The following is an 18068-nucleotide window of genomic DNA, read 5'->3' as shown; positions in this document are numbered from 1 at the left end:
CTGGTGTCTTCCCTTGCCACCCCCAACACTGTCAGGCATGATCCCTGAGCACAGAGCCAGGAGGAAGCCCTGAATGCAGCCCATGTGTCCCCCAAGCCAGAAAAAGCAAACAAAACCACGACAACACCAGAGTTTATAACCAACCAGTCAAGTTGTGCCAGGAGATAGCCATAGACTGGAGTGCAGGCTTGGCATAGTGTATGCTTGGCATGTGGGGGGCCCACTCAAGCCAGGCACAGCCCTTGCACAGCCTGGTACTGTCAGGTCAAGTAGCTCCGCATTGCTGGGCACCAACACTGAACTTTCAGGCTGTACCAATGAGCCAAGCATCTCCAGGAATAGGCCCCTGGGATCCCCTGAACATTTCTTCTTTTTTTTTTTTTTTTTTTTTTTTTTTTGCTTTTTGGGTCACACCCAGCGTTGCACAGTGGTTGCTCCTGGATCATGCACTCAAGAATTACTCCTGGCGGTGCTCGGGGGACCATATGGGATGCTGGGAATCGAATCCAGGTTGGCCGCATGCAAGGCAAATGCCCTACCCACTGTGCTATTGCTCCAGCCCCCCATGAGCATTTCTTGAGAGCCCATCTCTCCCCCAAGCCCCCAATAAAATCAGACAGCTTAAATTTTCAGATATTGCCTGAAAATCTTCCATGCAAAGCAATGTAATGATGGGTGAAATTTCAACGCAACTTAAACAGAAGCTCAATACCTCTCACCTCTAATATCTGTCGCCCATATGTTTTGATTTGCTGGAGTTCAAGGCCTTGAATCTTCTTAGGGTTGCAGTACTTCTTGAGGAACGGGTCCTTTGGTTTTGCCTTAGGAAGAGTACAAAGAGCGCCTAAGAAAGCAACGGCAAGGGCTGGAGAGATAGTACAGCGGGTAGGATGCTTGCCCTGCACGTGGCCAACCAGAGGTTTCCATCGCCAGAACCCCGTATGTTCTCCCCAAGCACTGTCAGGAGTGATTCCTGAACACCTCCAGGTGTGGGACCACCCCCTCCCAAAAAAAAAAAAAAACCAGCAAGTTGGTTGGCACAGGCACTGGGCATCCCTGTACAGGGCGAGCCTGCAGGACTGATCGTGGGCTTTTAGAACCAACAGTCTATAAAATCAACAGGAAGAGGCCAGTGGTTCTGTTCCTTCTACAGCCTAGTGAAGATGTTCCGGTTTGGCTGTGGCAGATCCAATTATTCATTACTGGATTGCTCCCCTCCAGCCCCAACTTTGAGTCAGTTCAGTTTTGCTTTGTCAAGGAAAAGGCACAAACTTCAAGCCTATCTAAGAAGGAGACAGGAGATAGCTCCAAAGGCTGTTGTGCAAAATTTGCATGAGGAAGGCTTGGGTTCAATCCCTGGCACGGAGCATGCTTGGAGTAACCTCTGGGCACAGCTGACAGGACTCTTCCTCTTCATCAACACCCCCCAAAAAACCTGAGAACACAATTTATCATGTAATGGATATAATCATAAATAATGGCTTATATGTTCAGCCTTACAAATTCAGCTTTCTCTCATATGGGGAAAGGAATTCTCTTTAATCAAACTTGGTAGTTTTTGTTGTTGAAATAAAATTAAATTTCAAATAAAATTTAAATTAAAACAAAAGTCCTTAGGGCTTAGATTCTGGAATCTTGGAGATTAAGTATCAATTACAGGTTTTAGAGGGACTTAAGAACTTCTATATAACCATGAACTTGGACCACATTTACCTTGTAGATTAGGTCCTTCAAAGTTCCTTTTTCATTGAACATCCTAATTAGCAATGCTGAAGACTCATTAGCTGTAGAAAAGGTAACCCTGTAGATGTAAGGGTGCTGCCAAAACAAAAAAGAAGTTCACATTTATTTGTCTTAGCATCAGAAGCATTCAGATGCAGAATCTGATTATGTGGAGTAAAGCACACCTCAGTAGTTTAATATGACCACAGTCACTGAACACATGACAATTCCAATTATTAACTGGATGACCAGCTTATATCTCATTATTTCTCTGTTTTGTGGGCCACACCCGGCACTGCCCAGGAACCAGGTGGCCAACAGGGATTGAACCTACAACTGAGCTCTCCATCCAGCTCAGGATCTCATTCTTTTCGTTTTGTTTTGTTTTGTTTTTGTTTTTTTGGGTCACACCTGGTGATGCACAGGGGTTATTCCTGGTAATGCACTCAGGAATTACTCCTGGTGGTGCTCAGGGGACCATATGGGATGCTGGAAATTGAACCCAGGTCGGCTGCATGCAAGGCAAACACCCTACCTGCTGTACTATCATTCCAGCCCACAGGATCTCATTCTTGAGAAGAGAGAAGGACCGTAAATTATATTGACAAAAGGAAGGCCAGAGAGCTAGCACAGTGGGAAGGATGTTTGCCTTGTACACAGCCAACCCGGGTTTGATCCCTGGAACCCCATAGGGTCCCCCCAAGCACTGCCAGGAGTGATCACTGAGTGCAGAGCTAGGAATAACCTCTGAGCATGCTGGGAATGACTCCCAAACCAAACCAACAAAAACAAAAGAAAGTTTACAGGGTAAATCTATGTGAAGGTATGTACAGTCTCACATCTCTGCAAAAGGATGGTGGAAGACAGGGAAAGTCTGAGTTTGGGAATGAAGGTTTTAATTTTCTGCCTCTGGAAACTGGTAAAGAATATAGTCCAATCCTATCACAGCCAAAGAGGGCCAAATAAAAGTGCTTCACTTACTTCTGCTCAGTGCCAAATCAGAGAACTTGACAGCCAGCAAACAAGAAAAGGGACATCTTGGCCTCTTTCCAAAGCAACTAGCTAGAATCTTTCTATTCTTCTACTGAGGTGTGAAATGTGAGTGAAAATGGTTGCTACTGATATTTTAACAGCTTCATTGAAATATAATAGAATCACATCGAATTACAATCACTTGAAGGGTACAATTCAATGTTTTTAGGCATATAGATAGAATTGTGCAACTATCTTACAATCAATATTTGAACTCTTTTCATTATGCTCCAGAGGAAACTCAATGAAAGAAGTAAATATCTTCGAGCTTATATTGATATAAAGAAAGAAAGAAGGTAAAGAGGAGGTTCTTCCTTACTAGAGAATGTCAAAAGAAATATAGGAAGAACAGTGCGAATTTAGAAAATCTTTTTGTTATTGCTTTTTGGGTTACACTCAGAGATGATCAGGGATTACTCCTGGCTCTGTGCTCAGGACTTACTCCTGGCAGTGCTCGGGAGAACCAAATGGGATGCCAAGGATTGAACCCAGGTTGGCAACGTGCGAGACAAATGCCACACTGACTGTACTAGCTCTCTGGCTCCAAGTCTTAGAAAATCTGAATGATGGCCCAGATGATATGGGTAGGGCACTTGCCTTGAAAGCAGCTGACCTGGGTTCAATCCCTCGTACCCCATATGGTTTCCTGAGAACAGAGCTAGGAGTAAGCCCTGAGCATAGCCAGGTGTGGTTTTAAACAAAAAATCTTAATGAATGTGAAGACTAGTAGGTTTGGTGTAACAGGACTTCTATATGGTCTCAAAATACCGTGGGCTGAGTACAGAGCTCAGTGGTAGAGCACTTGCCTTGCATCTCTGAGGCCGAGGGTTCAATCCCTGCCACTACAAAAACAAAGGGCATGGAGAGATAACAAAGGGGGTAAGGTGCTTGTCTCACATGCGCCAAATTCTGGTTTGATCCCCAGTACCACATGGTCCCACAAATATCACTAGAAGCAACTCCCGAGCATAAAGTAGCCCCTGATCCTGCCAGGTGTGGACCAAAAACAAAACAAAACAAAAACAAAAACCCCACAAAAAACCTCCCCCTCTCAAGTTTTTTTTTTTAAACAGTATATAAAAAATTTGTCACAAATGATCATAAAATTATAAGGGGGGGTATTAAAAACAACCTTGATATTTTGGTTTGGAAATAGGCAGTCAGGTGAGGGAACTCGACAATAAAATTCAAGAATTTATTCAAGAAGGCAGTTACGAGACCCAAACCAGAAGGCTGGATTCTGTCAGGGAGGAGTGCGCAAGAACCAAGGTCCCGATAAGAAGGCAGGGCTAGGAACGTGGCTCGGTGGTAAAGCTCCTGCTCTACATGTGAAAGTGCCAGCTTCTGAGCCCCAGCAGGTCCCCCGGCCTCCACCAGGAGCGACCCCTAGCATGGAGCCCAGAGGAGCCCCTGAGCACTACTGGGGGTGACCCCCAAACAAACTAAACGCAGAAGAAGACAAGAGCCAAAGTCTTTGAGTCCTTGTTCTGGTCCTAATGATGGATTTTTATTGTGGGTGTTGGGGTGGGGAGAGAAGTCACAGCCGAAAGCACTAGGGGTCACTCCGAGCAGTGCTGGGAGATTACGTGGTGCCGGGGAATCAAAGCTGGACTTTCTGCCTCCAAGCTTGCGCTGGGCTGGCTGAGCTCTTTCTGTCCCCAGCAACGAGCAGGATCTGCATGGAAATCTCCAACCCAACTACACACATCCCTATTGGCGGGGGGGGGGGGGGGGGGGGGGGGGAGGGAAAGCATCATTTCTCTCCTCTGTCTTATCTCCCACATTTTCTAAATAATACGACTTCGTTATTCATCTGCTCCTGAAGTCCCTCTCTGTGGGAATAACAAGCCTAACAGAATCAGGGTAGACACTGGAGCTGAATCCTTTTCCTGCAAAGAGCATAACTTTGCCTCACCCTCAGGACTAAGGTCCCCAAAAACTGGGGCAGTAAGACTGGTGAGCACTGTCACACACAGAGCCAGTGGCTCAGGTGTAGGTCAATGACTGCCTTAGAGTGAGACAGAGAGAGAGACAGAGACAGAGAGAGAGACAGAGAGAGAGAGAGAGACAGAGAGAGACAGAGATAGAGAGACAGAGAGAGACAGAGACAAAAAGAGACAGAGACAGCAACAGAGAAACACAGAGAGAGAGAGGGTGTAGAGGGTGTGTGGGTATGTTTGGGTGACATCGAGTAATGGTCAGGATCTGCTCCTGGCACAGTACTCAGAGGTCAATCCTGGCAGTGCTCTGGGGAGCCACACAATATCAGGGCTCAAACCTGGATCTCCAGTGCTCCAGCCTAGTAACCATCTCCCTGGCCCCAAAGCTGAGAGACTTTATTTAATTTAACGTCCACACAGGGCAGCAATTCCAGCAGACAACCCACTCCTGACCTCACCAGGACATAACCCGCCCAAAACATGTCCATACCCCTGGCTGGTTGGGATTAGGAATGACTTTTATTTTCCTATTTTTTTTTTTCTCTTTTCTGTTTCCCGACTTCTCTGCTATTAACAAGCACCATTTACTTTCCTATTTTCTCTCTTTTAATCCATTAATGGAAATTTAGAACTGGGTGCTGACAGCCTGCATCACACAATTTATCAGACTCAAAGATGGCAGCATTTTTCTCGTCTACCCCTCACATCTCATTAAAAGCTGTGTTTTGCTAGCTGGATGAGACAGTCCATCTTCCAAAGCAAACTTGCCAATCCAAATGGACTGGTTGGCAGAACAGTATTGGGCTTCTGAGTGACTCATCCCAGGCCACAGTTAGAGAATTTGAACACTCTCAATTTTTGTTTTTGTTTTTTGATTTTTGGGTTACAAGGGGTAACCCAAATGATGCACAGGGGTTACTCTTGGCTTTGCACTCAGGAATTACTCCTGGCGGTGCTCAGGGGACCATATGGGATGCTGGGAATCGAACCTGGGTCGGCCACGTGCAAGGCAAATGCCCTGCCTGCTGTACTATTGCTCCTGCCCCCACTCTCAATTTTCTGACTAAATTAGTCTTTTCCTGAAGATATTCTGCACATACATACATTCTGGCTGTTTCCACTGAAGGAGGTCTCAGATCTGAATTGTGCACTTACAGAAATAACCCCAGCACTCTAGCAGGAAGGGAGAATAATAATTCAGACAAAGGGGCTAATAGCAAAGAGGCTTTTTTGCTCGTCCCTCATCCGGCTTATCTCAACACACACTAGTTCTGTTTTTTCAAGCCAAAAACCAATCTTTCAGTTCCATCCTCTGTCAGAAGAGGTTCAGAGATGTGGCTACATCCCCGCTCTGAGAGTTGCTAGAACACAAAGGTGACATTTCAGTGACCACATTTCCTGAGTCATGCATGTAGGTGTCACTAAAGCCACTTTAATAGTTCACCTGTCGCCTTTTTCCTGATGGAATCCCGGTGACCATGAGCTTCTACAAGCATGGCTCTGGTACCCGGGAACCAGGACTATTTTCCGAACCACGTGGGGTCTGCCCCGGTTCCCAGGCAACCTCTGATTCGAGAAGTTACGCCCACAACTGCCCCCAGAGCCATCTTACAGCACACAACAGCGAAGAAAACTGGCTGGTGGGCACCACAACTCCTGGAGAATTCTCCGGCCCCGTACTGAGCCGATATCACCGCGAGGTCCCAGATGGGGTAGGTGCTGTCTCCCCACCTTCTCCCAATGGAACCCCAGTGACTGTGAGCTTCTACAAGCATGGTTCTGGTATGCGGGCACCAGGACTATTTTCTGAACTGCGTGGCCACTTAAGAGGCCGAGCGACATTTCCTGATAGCAAAGTGATCAATGGAAAGTAAATGATCTATCGTTTGTCCCTGAAAAACAGGCTTGACCGGGGCTGGAGAGATAGCACAGCGGGTAGGGCGTTTGCCTTGCACGTGGCCGACCCGGGTTCGATTCCCAGCATCCCATATGGTCCCCTGAGCACCGCCAGGAGTAACTCCTGAGTGCAGAGCCAGGAGTACCCCTGTGCATCGCCAGGTGTGACCCAAAAAGAAAAAAAAAAAAACAGGTTTAACTGGTGGTGGGAAAATCTGAGCAAAATATATTGCCCAGCCAAAATGCACCTGGACTGTGCATTTAACTATGGTGCGATGCCGCCCTGGGAGGGGAAGGGTGTCTGTCCCTCTGCCTGTCTTCCCTTGCGGCGGCGACACGGTGGCCTGCATCTTTTAGAGCCTAGTGAACAGGTATAAGACTGCATTGGTGAGGCATGTGGGGCCTCGTGGGATGGGGGGTGGAATTGGCCCTGGTCCCCGCCACAACAATGCTCCGGGTTGTCAGCCTCAAACGCCTCCTCCGGTTTCCGAATGACCATTATCCCAAAGGCACACAAACTAATCTCGGAACCCAGGGACTTTTGGCAGAAATCCCTCTAGGTCTATTACTAAAATATTAGAAATCCAAATTTGCGTGGCTGCTATTGTGGCCACATGACATCATATGCTCTTCATAATCAGCAACAGAAAGCAAATTATCTAATAATGTCTTTTTGGCAGATCTGAATGTTGGGGAAAATTCCAAATAATAATGTTGGGTCTTCTGTCGTAATACTGAATGTGATCAATGGAGAGAGAGAGAGAGAGTAAGTGGAAATCTGCCACACAGGTGGGGGGTGGTGATTGAGAGGGGGGTCTACTGTAGTTCTTGGTGTGGAAAATGTGCACTGGTGAAGGAACGGGTGTTTGATCATTGTATGACCGACTGAGACTTGAACTGAAAGGCTTTGTGACTGTTCTCACGGTGATTCAATAATGAAAAAAAAAAAAGAAGAAGAAGAAATGGTCCATACTATCGGTCTTCAATAATTATTTCCTAGCTGTGGAAGGAAATATTTATGCTCTAGAGGAGGAAAATTAAGATAGTTGATAGATTTGAAGTTTAAAATAAAATGAATAGTAGTCAGAGAGATAGTACAGAGATAGTGGTAGGGTACTTGCCTTGTACATAGTGAATCCATGTTAGATTCCGTGCCTTGCACATGTCCCCTCAACCTTACAAGCAGTGATCCCTAAGCACAGAGCCATTAGTAAGTCCTGAGCACTGAGGTATATCACCCGAAAAAACAAAATAAAAAAGTTCACCTGTGAGAGGAGCCCTTGCAAAATTTTGGTCTTAACTGAAATCCACTATGCCTTTTCATTCTCTTGGACCCACAGGATATTTTTAGCCCTTTCCTGTACAATCACCCACCAAAAAAAACATTGTGAACAAGTGATCAGCACCAAGATAATAAAGAAGGACTTGACTTGCACTCACCGAACAGGAAGGCAGAAGTTTGATTAGACATTGAAAATCTTTATCAGGCAGATACTTGTCAGGGCCAAGGTCAGCCTAAAAATAAGGGTAGAAATATCAGGGTTGTTGTCTTAATCACCAATATAAAAATTATTTGTAAGTCCTTCCAAAAAATTATTTAGTGCCTTTCCTTTATTGTTTATTTATCCAAATATGTCTCTGTAAACCAAAAATGAAATCACTGTTTGTTGTCTCAAAGGCTTCCAGGAGAGACAGTATACAAATACACCACGATGTAGGGACCAAAGAGATAGTACAGCAGGTAGGGTACCTAGCCTTGCATGAAACTGACCTGGGTTAGTTCCTGGTACCCCATAATGAGAAGTAAGCCCTAAGCACCACTGGTGTGGCCCCAAAACAAAAAAGAAAATTAAAAATAAACCCACCGGGATTTAACCGTAACTTTATCTAATCCCATTTACCAAAAGTATTATTAATACTCCCAAAGTGAAAGATTAAAGCATTGTGCAAGAATATTAGAACTGTAGCAATACTGCAAATTTGCCAACCCTAAAAAAAACTTCAGAAGATTCTTTTAAGCTATTCCATTTCTTTCCAAATGTTTACCAGTTGATCAAATATAATCACATTGACAAAACCAAACGCAGATGCAAAGTGACTTAAAAATCATGTCCCTTGATATGGGAATAAGGAGGCATTTGTACCATAACTCAGGAGCAGAAACAATGACGTAATTCTCTTGTCCATACATGCTTTCATGTAAAGTTCCTGAAATAAAACCAAAGCGAAAACAAACAAAATAAAACAAATTAGCTTACCCAACTTAACACTAGCCGTTCCTTTGGCTGATTTTTAATCTTCATCAAGAAATATTTTTTCCTTATCCTCCAACCTGCCATTAAAAAACAGAGATGTAGGGCTGGAAAGATAGTACACAGGTAGGTTGCCTTGCATGCAATCAACCAGGGTTCATTCCTTGGCACCTCGTATCTCCCCCTGAGCCAGGAGTAAACCCCCAGCACTGCCAGGTATGATCCAAACACCAAAACCAAACAAATCAAAAAACAACCTCCACCCAGAGATATGACTATGGCTATGAAAATTTTCTATCAATTGATACATTTTATTGACTAAAATATTTCAGTTTTGGAGAACAGGAATGTAGTTTGGTAGCAGAACACATATTTTCCAAGTATGAGATCTGGGTTTGACCTTCCAGCATCAATATTAGTAAGTACAATTAAATAAAAAATTAAGTCTGGGCATATAATCCATAGCCACAGAGGTACCAGTAAAGGAGACCAATAACCATTCAGTAATGTCATGGTAAAGGCTGCACTGAAAAATAATTTCTTTTTCATGAAATCACTCAAGGAAATAGAAAAAACAGCATATTGGTTTAGATTTAATGGAAAAAGACAGATGAAAAATGAATGATGCTTCAGAAAGTTGGGGCCAGAGTGAGAGTACAGCTGGCAGAGTTTTCCTTGCAATCCCCAGTACCACATATGATCCCTAAGCGCAGAGCCAGGAGTAACCCAGATCTCCACTGGGTGTGGCCCCCTACTCCTCAAAAAAGAAGAAAGCATAAGTTACTGTTATGGTGTAAACTTAGCCTATGCATCTGTCACTTTGATTTTGTAACAAACCCTTCATGATTTTGCTTGTGATTAAAAAGTTTTAAAGACACCATCCTGTCTGCATTTGGGATGAATTTTACTGTTCCAAGCTAAGAAAACAGTGATTTTCTTAGAACTGGGTTTTCTTAGAAAATGCTGAGTTTCTTGGAAACTCCCTGTAGCCATGCTGATAAGATGCTATGATGTAAGCTTGCCTCCACTTCACTACGTGACATATGATCATCATGAACTTGAACTAATGACCAATTCAAACAGGTTCCTGGACCCTTGAGCATTCTCTTAGGCTTCAGGTGTTGCCTGGCCTAGATCCAGCAGTCTGATTCACCAGTGTAAATAAACATCTCCTTATTCTCCTGCCACAACTCCTGTTACAACAATGCATCAACCAAATATCTGGAGCATTAACAAACATTTGTTAAGTATTAAAAGTTAATATATATATGCCTCTTGGAGAGCCCAGCAAGCTACCAAGAGTATCCTGCCAGCATGGGCAGAGCCTGGCAAGCTCCCCATGGTGTATTCTATATGCAAAACCAGTAGCTATAACAGGTCTCATTCCCCTGACCCTGAAAAAGACTCCAATCATTGGGGAAGATGAGTAAGGAGAGGCTGCTAAAATCTCAGGGCTGGGATGAATAGAGACATTACTGGTACCCACTTGAGTAAATCGATGAACAATAGGATGACAGTGATGACAGAAAAGTTAAAGAGTGGCTGGAGAGATAGTACAACAGGTAAGATGCTTGCAATGCATGCAGCTGACCTGGGTTTGATCCCCATCATATCGGATGGTCCCTGAGCCCACCAGGAGTAATTGATTCCTGAGTGCAGGGCGAAGAATAACCCCTGACCATCACCGGGTATGCTCCTCCCTCCGAAACACACACCAAAAAAATGTTAAAGACTGTTGGGAATAGAGCGATAGTACAGTGGGAAGGACATTTGCCTTGCAAGCATATGACCCGGGTTCAATCCCAAGCAACCCATATGGCTTCCTAAGCCCCACCAGGAGTGATCCTTAAACTCAGAACCAGGAGTAATTCCTGAGCACTGCTAGGTGTGGCCCTAAAAACCAAAAGCATAGTAAATGATCTAGTTCTGTGAATTTTGTTAAACAGAATGAGTATTTCTCACCTATGTCTTTCAAGGGTTCCACCACTTCCCACTTGGGTTCGGACCGGAAGAACATGGAAACCTGTTGTAAGGCAATCTCTGCAAAGACATTATAGAAACTCTTTAATCAAACATACCGGGAAAGCAGCATATCCTTAACACAGACTTACAAATGCTATCCTTATAGACTAAGACCTTAAAAAAGTTAATGACACAAATATGTGAACACAGACTAAATGCAATGGAAAATTCTAGACTGGATCCTGGGACAACAACCAAAAATACATCAGTGGGAAAATCAGACAGGTACAGAGAGGCCAGGAGTAAGCCCTAAGCACTGCCAGGTGGGGCCCCAAAATCATAAAAATTAATTAAATTAAATCTATAGTCAGTAATGCAGCAATGTCAATTTCTTAGTTTTGGTAAATGGGTTGTGGTTGTGTAAGATGTTAACATTAGAGGAAACTGAGTAAGGGATTCGTGGTACATAGGAACTGTGTAATCATTTCCATTTTCCTATAAATTTAAAACTAGTTCCAATAAAAAATTTGCTTAAAAATCACTAATAATATGATATATGTATATACACACACATAACACTGGAAGACCTAGCTTACAGAAACAAAAAAACTGTGGGGCTGGAGCAATAGGCTGCCCCGGGTTTGATTCCCAGCTTCCCATATGGGCACTACCAGGAGTAATTCCTGAGTGCAGATCCAGGAGTGACCCCTGAGCATCTCTGGGTGTGACCCAAAAAGAAAAAAAAAAGTTTATACCAGACCACGAAAGTTTATGCCAGACCACTACCCAGCCGCCGCCACGCTCCAGGACGCTTTCCGGACCGCGCGGCCGCGAATTGCCGTACCATATTTAATAGGGTTCAAATATGGTTTGAACCATGGGAACACCTACAATGGCGATTAGAGTCCGCCCCAAAAGCCTCTATCCCTCATGGAGAGCCTGGCAAGCTACCGAGAGTATTCCGCCCGCACAGCAGAGCGTCGCAAGCTATCCGCTGTGTATTCGATGTGCCAAAACCCAGTAATTACAATGGGTCTCATTTCTCTGACCCTGAAGGCGTCACCAATAACGAACAGACGCCATTGGGCTACACTAGCATGCGACAGGGACAGATGGAGACATTACTGGTGCCCGCTCGAGCAAATCGACGATTAATGGGAAGTCAAGTGATCAAGTGATCAAGTGATCCCAGACCACAACTCAAGTATAAAACTTAACATGTATTCTAATCTGGTATGAGATAGAGACAGAGAGAGACACACAGAGAGACAGAGACAGTGACAGAGATAGAGACAGAGAAACAGAGACATAGAGAGATGCAGAGAGACAGAGAGATGCAGAGAGAGAGAGAGAAGAAAAAGTGTTCTGAAAAGAAAAAGCATTTTAAGGTCAGCTTGAAATAGCATTTAATGCTGCTCCCAATGAAACTCATTCCATCTTCATTCCTTTTGGAATTAAAGCTTTCACCAACAAAGTGATTAGTATTAAATATATATTAGAAATAAAATCTAGTGTACTAGAAAAAAATCTTGTACAGCAAAAAGCATAGTTGTATTATGGGAAGTGTCCATGTGCCTGTTTTCTGAGAAAAAAAAAATTGGTCCTTTTTGTGCTCATTTTTTGTAAGAATGTTTCCCCCTCTTAGAGAAGACAATGAGAAGAGGAAGTTCTTTCAAGTTCACTGTATTAAGAAATTACCAGAATAACTATATACTTTAGTATTTCCTGCAAAAATGTGGTATCTGGGCTGGAGAGATGGTCCAAAGGGCCGGAGTCCTGGTTCCCATCTTCAGCACTGCATGGTTCCTCTAACACCACCAGGAATGGCCCCCCGGCAACACACCAGCTCTCTTTCCAGCACAGCTGCATGTGAACCAAAGACCAAAACAAATCCCAAAGCCCTGTAATTTGCTCTATCCCCGGGATGCAATGAGTAAATGATGCCTCTTCTGATTTCCGAGAGCAAACAGCAAGCCTGCAAATTCCTTGTGGAATTTCACCTCTGCCTGGCAATAATTACATTCCAGGCCAACTGGTGAGACATGAGGAATTTGGCAGGAATGTTCTTCATATGTCAAAATGACCTAGTCTGCAATTACCATGCCAAAGCTTGGTAAACACTATCATTTTGATATTTTTTATAGTTCATTAGGAGTAAAGAGATTTGATTGAGAAAATAATCCACTGGCTCTTTGTTTAGTAACTTAATGGCAGACGGTCCATCTACCTCCCTAGGAAAAAAAGCATGAGATGATCTAACAAAAAATGGACAGCATTTCAATTTCTTTCAACTACTCCAGTGGGACAAGCCAATGGAGGGACTGGATGTGGCAGAGACAGAGGGAGTTTCATGATCAACATTGGGACCTCCCTCACCCTCCTGCCTTAACAAGATGTTTCAGTGTTTCTAAAATAACAAACAAAAAAACTTAAATTATTTAAACATAAACCTAAAATACAATTTCAAGTGGGAATCACTCACACATCTTTGAATAGCGCCATAAGAGATTGTTTTCTAAAAGGCTATGCTACCATTCTGAGGTACTGTAAGGGACAGTAGGATCGAAATGAACAGTGACTCATAATTCCTCACAAGCCATTATTCATCAGCGTTTGCTGTATATTGCCACGTACCAGACATTATTTTAGGACCAGGGAAGTAGCTACAAACCAACGGGACATGCTCTAGATTTGTTACTGAAATTGGGAACTGAGACGTTACCTTTTAGTCTTAGACATCAGGGAACGGTAGAGGGGGCACTGCTTTTCCACTGAACCATGAGTTACTGTCCATGAGTTACTGTTGAATAAATCACATGACTACCATGCTTCCCACATTAACCCCTCCCTCCCCAGACTCAGGCAATACACTTTATTTTTTTTTCAAGCAAATAATGTAGGAGTACTGCTATTTGTTCAGCCATTGACTAAGCTCATTGAATTGGGCATGAACTCCACAAAGGCAATACACTTTAATCCTAAATCTTTAGTCCTGGAGCCAGAGGGATAGTACAGTGGGTAGGGCACTTGCCTTGCACACAGCCGACCCGAGTTCAATCCTCAGCATCTCATATGGTCCTCGAGACCAGCCAGGAGGAATCCCTGAGCACAAAGCCAGGAGTAAATCCTGAGGACAGTGGGGTGTGGCCCCAAAACCAAAAAATAAAAGGAAAATTTAAAATAATGACCCTTTAGTCCTTGGTGTAGATGCCTTTATGCTGCTCATCTGGCCGGGGCCCCTCTCCTGTCCTTTCTCCTGTGTATTCCCCTGGTGCTCTCTCTGTCTCTCACGGGGGGATCTTCACCCAAGGGCTTCTCTGTATTAGGGTCACCGTCCCCAGAGATTTTAAACTCTGGCTGGAAGAATATTCTACTTTTTGGGGGCCACATCAGTGGTGTTGTGGGTCCCCTCCCAGAGCAAGCCGCGTGGGGGTTCCCCTGGCAGTGCTTAGAGGACCATGTTGACCAGATAACCAAGCATGTGCCCAGCCCTTTGCGGCCCCTCCCTGCCCTGGAGGGCTACATCTTAATCTCAGAAGCATCCGTGGACATGTGGAAATATTTCTCTCTCCTGGAGTAGTGGGCCCTGCCTCTCAGTCAGGCTAACTGGTGCCCACCAGTCAGCACTTCCTCTGGGAAGCCCTACTTCATTTTCAGATCTGGGTCATCTGTGCCCTCACCATCACCCCTACCCTGAAAGTGTCGCCTTGGGTCAACCTGGCCTGTCACCACCTGTCACTGTCTATGCAGGTGTGGCCTGGGTGCCTCAGGGGGGATACTCCTCCCTCGTTGCTATATTCGAAGCTCCTGGCACATGGTATACAGTAAACACACGGTTTCAATAGATGTGGCCGCTCTCCCTCCCCCCGAGAACATAAGCCCATGAAGAGGAAGCTAGGACGCCATCTGCCCTTTATTGCTTTGGCACCCACTGATCCATAGGGCAAACGAAAGCTCAGGAAACGCTGATGAGCAAAGCCCCTGACAGGAAATGCAGAATGAAGCCTTTGAGTCCTTCCTGTGCTTCCTCCAGCGCTCAGATGTTTCAGCTGAGAACATACCAGCTACCCGCACTGTGTGCAGCCTTTGTGCTCCTAGACCCCACCTCCCTCCCCACCTCCTGGGATGACTTCGGGATGCAAACGTGGTGGAGACCATGCACCTGGGCTTGATCCCTACCCGTCCAGCAGGTGGCGATGCAGAGGCTGTCATAGGGCATTGGCTTTTCAGATTACCCAGGCAACCGCGGGGACTCAGAACAGTTTCCCCACCAGCAGCTCCTCCTCCCCATCCCCCTTTTCTCCCTGGAACCTATCACTACCCTCCACTCTCTACCTATTCAAGTCAGCCCTACCTATCTGGTGTCAGGAGCGACAGGAGATTCACCCTCCTCCCCTCTCCTCTCTAATTTTATTGGCTCAGACCCCAAGGAACAGAGAGGAAGAAAGGAAGCCGCTGACTAAGCTAGGACCAGGATCCAGGCCTCCAGATTTTTGGTACGGTACAAGGGATTTCAAGGACAGTGAAAAAAAAAAAAAAACCACTTCTGTTTTTTTCCAACTTCTAGTGGTGGTTTTGTCTTGTTTTGCAGTGTAGGAGAGCAAACCCAGAGATTCAGACTTGTCATTCAAGCGCTCTACTGCTGAACTATGGAGCTGTATCTTTAACCCCAAAGCTTATGCTACTTTGAGAGGTAGTTTTTCTTTGGGGGGCTACCCCCAGGCCACACCCCTTCCACCAGGGCTCAGGAAGATCATCATAGTGGTGCTAGGAACAGGCGGTGCTAGGGATCAAACCAGGGTCCAGCGTTCTTTCCAAGCATGTGTTCCAGCCCTTTGCGCCGGCCCCGCCAGAACCCCAAACCTCTACTTTTAAACAACAGAAATTCCTTACAAATAAAGAGCTAGCTCAACAGGTTGAGTACAAGCTGGTGTGTAGGAGACCCAGATTCAATCTGGTCTCTCATGGTCCCCAGCATCCCTGAGCACTGCCTGCTGTGCCTGCCTGCTGAGATAAAGAGAGCCAGGGTCCGGGTCTGGCTCCCCAGGACCACAAACTCTCCTGAGCTAGGAATGGCCCCTAAGCATCCAAAGAAGAGGAATATCTTACAAATAAGATAGAGCAACACATGTGTGTATGTGTGATTACCAACACAAACTCCTCACAACCGAGAGACACCAGTTCTTCTGGGACAACAGCTGTCCCACAGTCAGACTTTCTAATTTCAACAAACCTCTCACAACATCCTCAGGGAAGGCCCAGGGCTACCCTTCCTTTATGTGGAGTTTGGCGTGGAGTGAACATCAGAAAATAAAAGTAACAGGAGTCCCAGGGGGGGCCCGGGAGGAGAGGAGGCAGCTGCTCATGTCCTAAGACCTCTTGGTGACCCAACCCCTGGTGGCTGGGCTGGCACCAGAGTGTCCCTCCAACAAGGATGCTCTGTCAGAGCTCTGGGCAGGGAAAGTGGCTGTGGTGAGGTCAGGGCTGCTGCAGTCCAGCTGGGGGGTGACCACAGAACATTTAGAAACCAAGAAGTAGAGACAGAACCCACAGGCGGAGGGGTGGGGGGGGGTCCTTCGGAAAGAAGTGCCAGGATGGGGATGCAGAGCGCCCCTGGGAGCATGGGCTGTGCTGCGGATTTCAGAGTCCGGAGCACTGAGCTGGGCCTTCCTGGGACCAGCCCAGACAAGCTGGGCTTCCTGTTTCTGAGACTGCCTCAGGGTGAGTCAGCTGAGGGCTAAGACAGGTTCCAACATTTCATTCAAGGGGGGAAATAAATCAGCACCTCTCTCAAAAGAGCATCCACCCGCCCATGGTTAATTCGCTACTGGGCTAAGTGTTCTAAGGAGCGGTGGTGGGAATGTGTGACTTTGGGCTCTAGTGGGAGTCTCTGGCTCTATGCTTCTGTATGCTAGGAAGAGAGGCACAGAAGCAAGGACAAAAACTACATGAGGGGCAGGATTTGGGCCACGCCCAGCTGTGCTCAGGGATCACTACAGGCAGTGCTTGGGAGAACCATAAGAGATGCCGGGGAGGGGCTGGAGCAATAGCGTAACGGGTAGGGCGTTTGCCTTGCACACGGCTGACCTGGGTTCGATTCCCAGCTTCCCAGCATCCCATATGGTCCCCCGAGCACCACCCAGGAGCGATTCCTGAGTGCAAAGCCAGGAGTAACCCCTGAGCATTGCCGGGTGTGACCCAAAAAGCAAAAAAATAAAAAAATTTTAAAAAAAGGAGAGATGCTGGGGAAACGAACCCAGCTTGGCTGTGTGCAAGGAAAATTATTTAACCTTCACACTACCTCTCCACTCTTTATTTCATTAATTTTTTTTGGTCACTGTGAGAGAGATTTACAAAGCTGATCATGGTTGTGTTTTAGTCATATAGTGTTCCAACACCCATCCCTCCACCAATGTACATTTCCTACCACCAACGTCCCCAGTTTCCCTCCCAGGACCCTTTCTGCAGCTTATCTCCATGGCAGGCAATTTTCTTCTCTCTCTCTCTCTCTCTCTCTCTCTCTCTCTCTCTCTCTCTTTCTCTCCCTCCCTCCCCTTTGAAGCATTATGGTTTGCAATACAGATATTGCCTCTCCAGCCTTTAGAAGCCTTTAGACAGGAGTACGAAATAAGCTTTCCTTCTCTTGGCTGCGAACGCCCTACCCGCTGTGCTAGGGCTGGAGCGATAGCACAGCGGGTAGGGCGTTCGCCTTACACGCGGCCAACAGGGCCGACCCGAGTTCGATTCCTCCGCCCCTCTCGGAGAGCCCGGCAAGCTACCGAGAGTATCTCGCCCGCTCGGCAGAGCCTGGCAAGCTACTGTGATGTACTCGATATGCCAAACACAGTAACAACAAAGTCTCCAATGGAGACGTTACTGGGCCCGCTCGAGCAAATCGACGATCAACGGGAGGGCCTTTACCTTTACCTTTTACCTCTCTTGGCTGCACTCAGGGAAGTCATTTTTTCATATCCCTGTGCATATGACGGGTAGAAGACAGCAGGTATACTCTAGAACAAAGCTTCTCAAACTGCCGATATCACCAGGAAGCCCCAAAAGGAGCAGGTGCAGGCTCCCCGCCTTCTCCAGATGGAATCCCGGTGACCATGAGCTTCTACAAGCACGGCTCCGGTATGTGGCTATCAGGACTATTCCTCCGAACCACGCGACCTTTCCTGACATACAGAGTGAGCAATGAAAAATAAACGATCTAGCGTCTGCCCCTGGAAGGCAGGTCTGAATGGTGATGGGAATATCCGAGCAA

The 18068-nt window shown here is 45.9% G+C and overlaps 1 protein-coding gene across 16 annotated transcripts in view; it reads right to left on the bottom strand.

Annotated features, from left to right (window-relative positions):
• The window catches only part of PXK (PX domain containing serine/threonine kinase like), a 99820-nt gene that overhangs the window by 26133 nt on the left and 55619 nt on the right, over positions 1–18068 (bottom strand). For all 16 annotated transcript variants that reach the window (XM_056129193.1, XM_056129194.1, XM_056129208.1 and 13 more), the window contains exons 5-9: positions 10805–10882; positions 8849–8922; positions 8031–8105; positions 1714–1818; positions 720–821 (exon numbers count right to left, since the gene is read on the bottom strand). In XM_056129193.1, the coding sequence (XP_055985168.1) occupies positions 720–821; positions 1714–1818; positions 8031–8105; positions 8849–8922; positions 10805–10882 (434 nt within the window). The remainder of the gene's footprint in view (positions 1–719; positions 822–1713; positions 1819–8030; positions 8106–8848; positions 8923–10804; positions 10883–18068) is intronic.

This window comes from Sorex fumeus, unplaced genomic scaffold, assembly GCF_029834395.1.
Source record: "Sorex fumeus unplaced genomic scaffold, SorFum_2.1 ptg000072l, whole genome shotgun sequence".
NCBI lineage: Eukaryota > Metazoa > Chordata > Mammalia > Eulipotyphla > Soricidae > Sorex > Sorex fumeus.
The sequence above is the reverse complement of the archived record's forward strand: the minus strand, read 5'-3'. Positions and strand labels throughout refer to the sequence as shown.